The sequence below is a fragment of the Sinocyclocheilus rhinocerous genome, unplaced genomic scaffold (assembly GCF_001515625.1).
Source record: "Sinocyclocheilus rhinocerous isolate Xijiao unplaced genomic scaffold, SAMN03320098_v1.1 scaffold28211, whole genome shotgun sequence".
NCBI classification, from domain to species: Eukaryota; Metazoa; Chordata; class Actinopteri; order Cypriniformes; family Cyprinidae; genus Sinocyclocheilus; species Sinocyclocheilus rhinocerous.
This window is the reverse complement of record NW_015633851.1, coordinates 1-3,654: the sequence shown is the minus strand read 5'-3', so window position 1 is coordinate 3,654 and position 3,654 is coordinate 1. Positions and strand designations below refer to the sequence as shown.

At 33.9% G+C, this 3,654-nt stretch overlaps 1 protein-coding gene across 1 annotated transcript; it reads right to left on the bottom strand.

The window, feature by feature from the left end:
• Positions 1 to 202: 202 nt before the first annotated feature.
• Positions 203 to 2,536, bottom strand: LOC107744762 (uncharacterized). The gene is made up of 4 exons (XM_016558567.1): positions 2,455 to 2,536; positions 1,850 to 2,164; positions 1,431 to 1,612; positions 203 to 349 (listed from the first exon to the last, which is right to left on the bottom strand). Exons 1-4 carry the CDS (start codon positions 2,534 to 2,536, stop codon positions 203 to 205), a joined length of 726 nt encoding a protein of 241 aa, XP_016414053.1.
• Positions 2,537 to 3,654: the final 1,118 nt, after the last annotated feature.

Below are 3,654 nucleotides of genomic sequence, written 5' to 3'. Positions count from 1 at the left end.
TTATTGGTACGTATTTCGCGTCTTGCGAAAAAGTTCCCACAGTTACGTTTTCGTCATTAGATCAGGTAGATTATGTTTCTCTCTCTCTGAACTGAAAGAAGGATAAGAAAAAAATGAAAATGAGAAACTCAAATATGAAGCAATAAACCATTTGAAAGCTTTGCCAATCCAAATAGAGAGATAAACTTCATATCGCAGACATTTAGTGGAGTAACTTGGTGGATTGATAGTCAGGGTTGATAAGCGTCCGTACACTGGGCTGGGCGTCCAAATTGCTCCGTTTCATCTCTTCGTAAACTGAGTCTGAGGGTGGATTTGATGGTCTGTATTTCTTGTTCACCCAACACCCCTTCACCAGAGAATGACAAAAAGAAGTGACTCAAAAAAATCAAATATTCTTCAGCTTCCAAAATTACTATGAGTAAACAATGTTCCAGGGGTGCTGTAAAGGGGGTTAAATGGGGAGTGAGTCTAGGGACACCAGGAACAAGGTTTAGAGCCAGTGAGAAGATCAAAATAACATTTTATTTGGAAGAGAGACACAGAGGAACGGGGCACTCGTCAAGCTTGTTCACAAGAATCTTGCTTGTGGTGCATGACTGCTAGTGGCGCATACTGCGAAATCTGTCAATGACCAGTCAGACATACTGCAACAGCTATTTTTGTGGTTAGATAAAAAATTGGTTGTTATTCGATGGGTTGCTGAATTTTTTGAGCTCTATGACTTCTGTTTCTCAAACAAAAACCTATATACATTTTTTGGCTATAGAATGTGAGCTGTGCATTATGTTGATTATGTCAACCGTTAAGTGGTTCCGCTATTAAAAGACATCTGTAGTGCTTTTTGCATCTCGGTCAGTGTGAGGGTATAGATTTTCTGAGTGTGTAATGCTGATATACTCTCAACAAGACGCAACAAATGCATTTATTTATGCATTTATTATTTTCACTTCAGGATTCAGGAAGCCAAAATTAACTAAAGGCTTATGTCATGATCTATTATGAGTGGTTCATCTATTTATTTGCACGTTTTGCTTAATGTCAAAAACAATTAATAGTTTGAGAACAAACTACAGGGCCTCTTGACTTTTGAGCACCATTTCAAAAGTATCCAGTGGTCCGTAAACACGACATAACTAATTTTACATGTAAAGCTTTAACTTATTTGGACAAACACGAGCGTTTGGAACATCCCAGAAAAAACATCCCAGAGTGTAGGAATGGCAAAACAATTAGACAGCAACAGATTTTCAACAACAAATCAAACCACAAAAACTATCAAAAGAAGCTACCATTTGCACATTGCATGTTTACACATAACAGCATACATCTGTAATACATGTCAGATGCATAACGTTGTTTATAAGTTTAGTTTTTATTTTTGATTTGTGCTTTTCAATACTGATTTTTGTGTATGTATGTATGCTTACCTTCAGAATCACAAAGATGAAACCAGCGATGCACAGTAGCAACATGACAGCACACACAATGAGAAAGATCTTCACATGATGATGAATATCTTCTGAGCACACTTTTTCATCATCTTTTCCTTCTGCTTCTCCTTTTCTTATTACTTCTCCTGTTTTATTTGTTTTTTTATCTAATGATTCTTCTATGATAGAATATAAAATGAAGGTCAGAGAATTAGAGCTATCATCTATGCTGTTTTTCATTCAATATTAATTAGAAAATGACTGTACTTCTCAATCTCTGCATCTGAATAGAAGTTTCCCATTAACATAGTTTACATACTAAATACACAACTACATGTTTTACATGCATATAGACAACAATAAACTCATCATGTTTGATAATACATTTATTTACATGAAGTGTAAGACACACTTACCTATCCATAACCATGTGACTTTGCCAACTGATATATTGTCTTCCAAATTAAATTCACACCAGTAAAACCCAATGTCTGTGGCATTTACATTTAAGATGGTGACATTAAAGTTGGGAAATGTTCCATTTACTTTGACTTTGTCCCTACACCATTCTGATATAGGTCTAAAAGTTCCATCTTTGTAATAGTAGAAAACTTTCTGCTCATTTTTACTTGCTCCTACTAGTTTGTACAGGTACACCCCATCTTGAGGGGTTTTATCAGCAGCGCACTGGATGATGATCTTATTCCCAACAGCTCCAATTAAAGATGTAACTGTGTTTGAGAACAACAACTAATGAGATCTTCATCACTTAAATGCACTGATGAATTTTCAGGCTATTGTGCATCTGAATTAATTTTTGTTGCAAAATGTACAGACATGTGAAAACATACAAATAAAGTATTTTTTATAGCCTTTCATTTACATGAGTGTGCTTAATGGTCTTTTCTTAACTAATGCAACATTTCTATATAACATTTTCTATTGCAGGATCTAGCCTCCATGAATGTAACATTTTTAAAAGTTGAAATGGAAAGCAAAATATGCATATACATATTCATACCTTGCAGCATTGAGTCTGCCCATGAAGTGCTTCTTAAAAAGATACCGATCAATAGAAAACTGTATCTCACAACACTTGCCATCTTCACAACTCTATGTGACTATGACTAGTTTCTGTTGAACAAGGAAGTTGAGAACTCAGGGGTTTTGCATTGTAATTGCAGCATGTTAGCTTGAGCTTGTAATACAGATATATAATATTCTCAAATGACAAAAGAGTTAACAGTTAATGATGATAACATTGATTTTCGGGAAATTTAAATGCTTTTTACAGTCTAATCCTGAATGTTTAAACTATTTCTTTAATTAGGATGTTATGTGTATAGCATATAAAGTTAAGTGGATTGTTGACACAGTTTAAATATTTTAATCTGTCTATTTTTTTTAAAGTATTTATTGTGTGTGCAGTCAAAATATTGGCCTAAAACAAAGATCAGTATTTGCTTTATGTCAAAATGAACAAGAAGTCATCTTAATAAATATGAAAATACAGGTGTAAAGTCAATTGGCTGGTTTGCATGGGGCAGTTAGACCCTACTGATGGATATTATAACTAGACCATTCTAGATAATCTCCTTATAAAATCAACTAGTAGGGGTTAACTGCATTCCTAAAGTCCAACATAAATAGTTTATTATTTAAACATATACTCAGTTATTTTTGTCTTGGTTTCATTTTCAAAGACTAGTAGTTTGCTTTTAGCCTATTTAGTTTCCTTTGTTCTAGTTCCCACAAGTATTTAGTTGTCATGTTGATTTGATAGAGTTAGGCAACAATCAGACAGAATGCTTTTATAAGGTCTGAAAACGGTCTGATTGACTTTTTTTTAATTTAGAAAAGAGTAATGTACTGCGGTTTTTTATGTTGCTAGGCAAACACCAAATCAGCTGTCCTGTCAGTCTAATCAAGGCTTATTGCGTGCGTTCTCTAAAATCTCTGATTTGCTTTTAAACTTTAAAAAAGACATGTAACCCAGACTCAAATTAGTTAATTTGCAGTCTAAGGAAATAATCATTTTACTACATTTACCTATGTAGTGAATCTGGTATATATATATAATGAAAGAAAGAAAAATTGAGAGAAAATATAACAAAATATATACAAATTACTGCAGTAAAATTCATCCAATTATAGTTGGAATCAGGTTTAAATCAGTGCTGCGTTCAGCCCCGACAAAACGGTGCAAAACGTTTTTTAAACG

Excerpts from the sequence above, each read along its gene's own strand:
- LOC107744762 (XM_016558567.1), bottom strand. The coding sequence starts at position 2,536 with ATGGCAAGTGTTGTGAGATACAGTTTTCTATTGATCGGTATCTTTTTA. Across the intron at positions 2,165-2,454 it reads GGCAGACTCAATGCTGCAAG|TTACATCTTTAATTGGAGCT; the intron begins GTATGAATATGT and ends TCTCAAACACAG. Across the intron at positions 1,613-1,849 it reads AGTCACATGGTTATGGATAG|AAGAATCATTAGATAAAAAA; the intron begins GTAAGTGTGTCT and ends ATTCTATCATAG.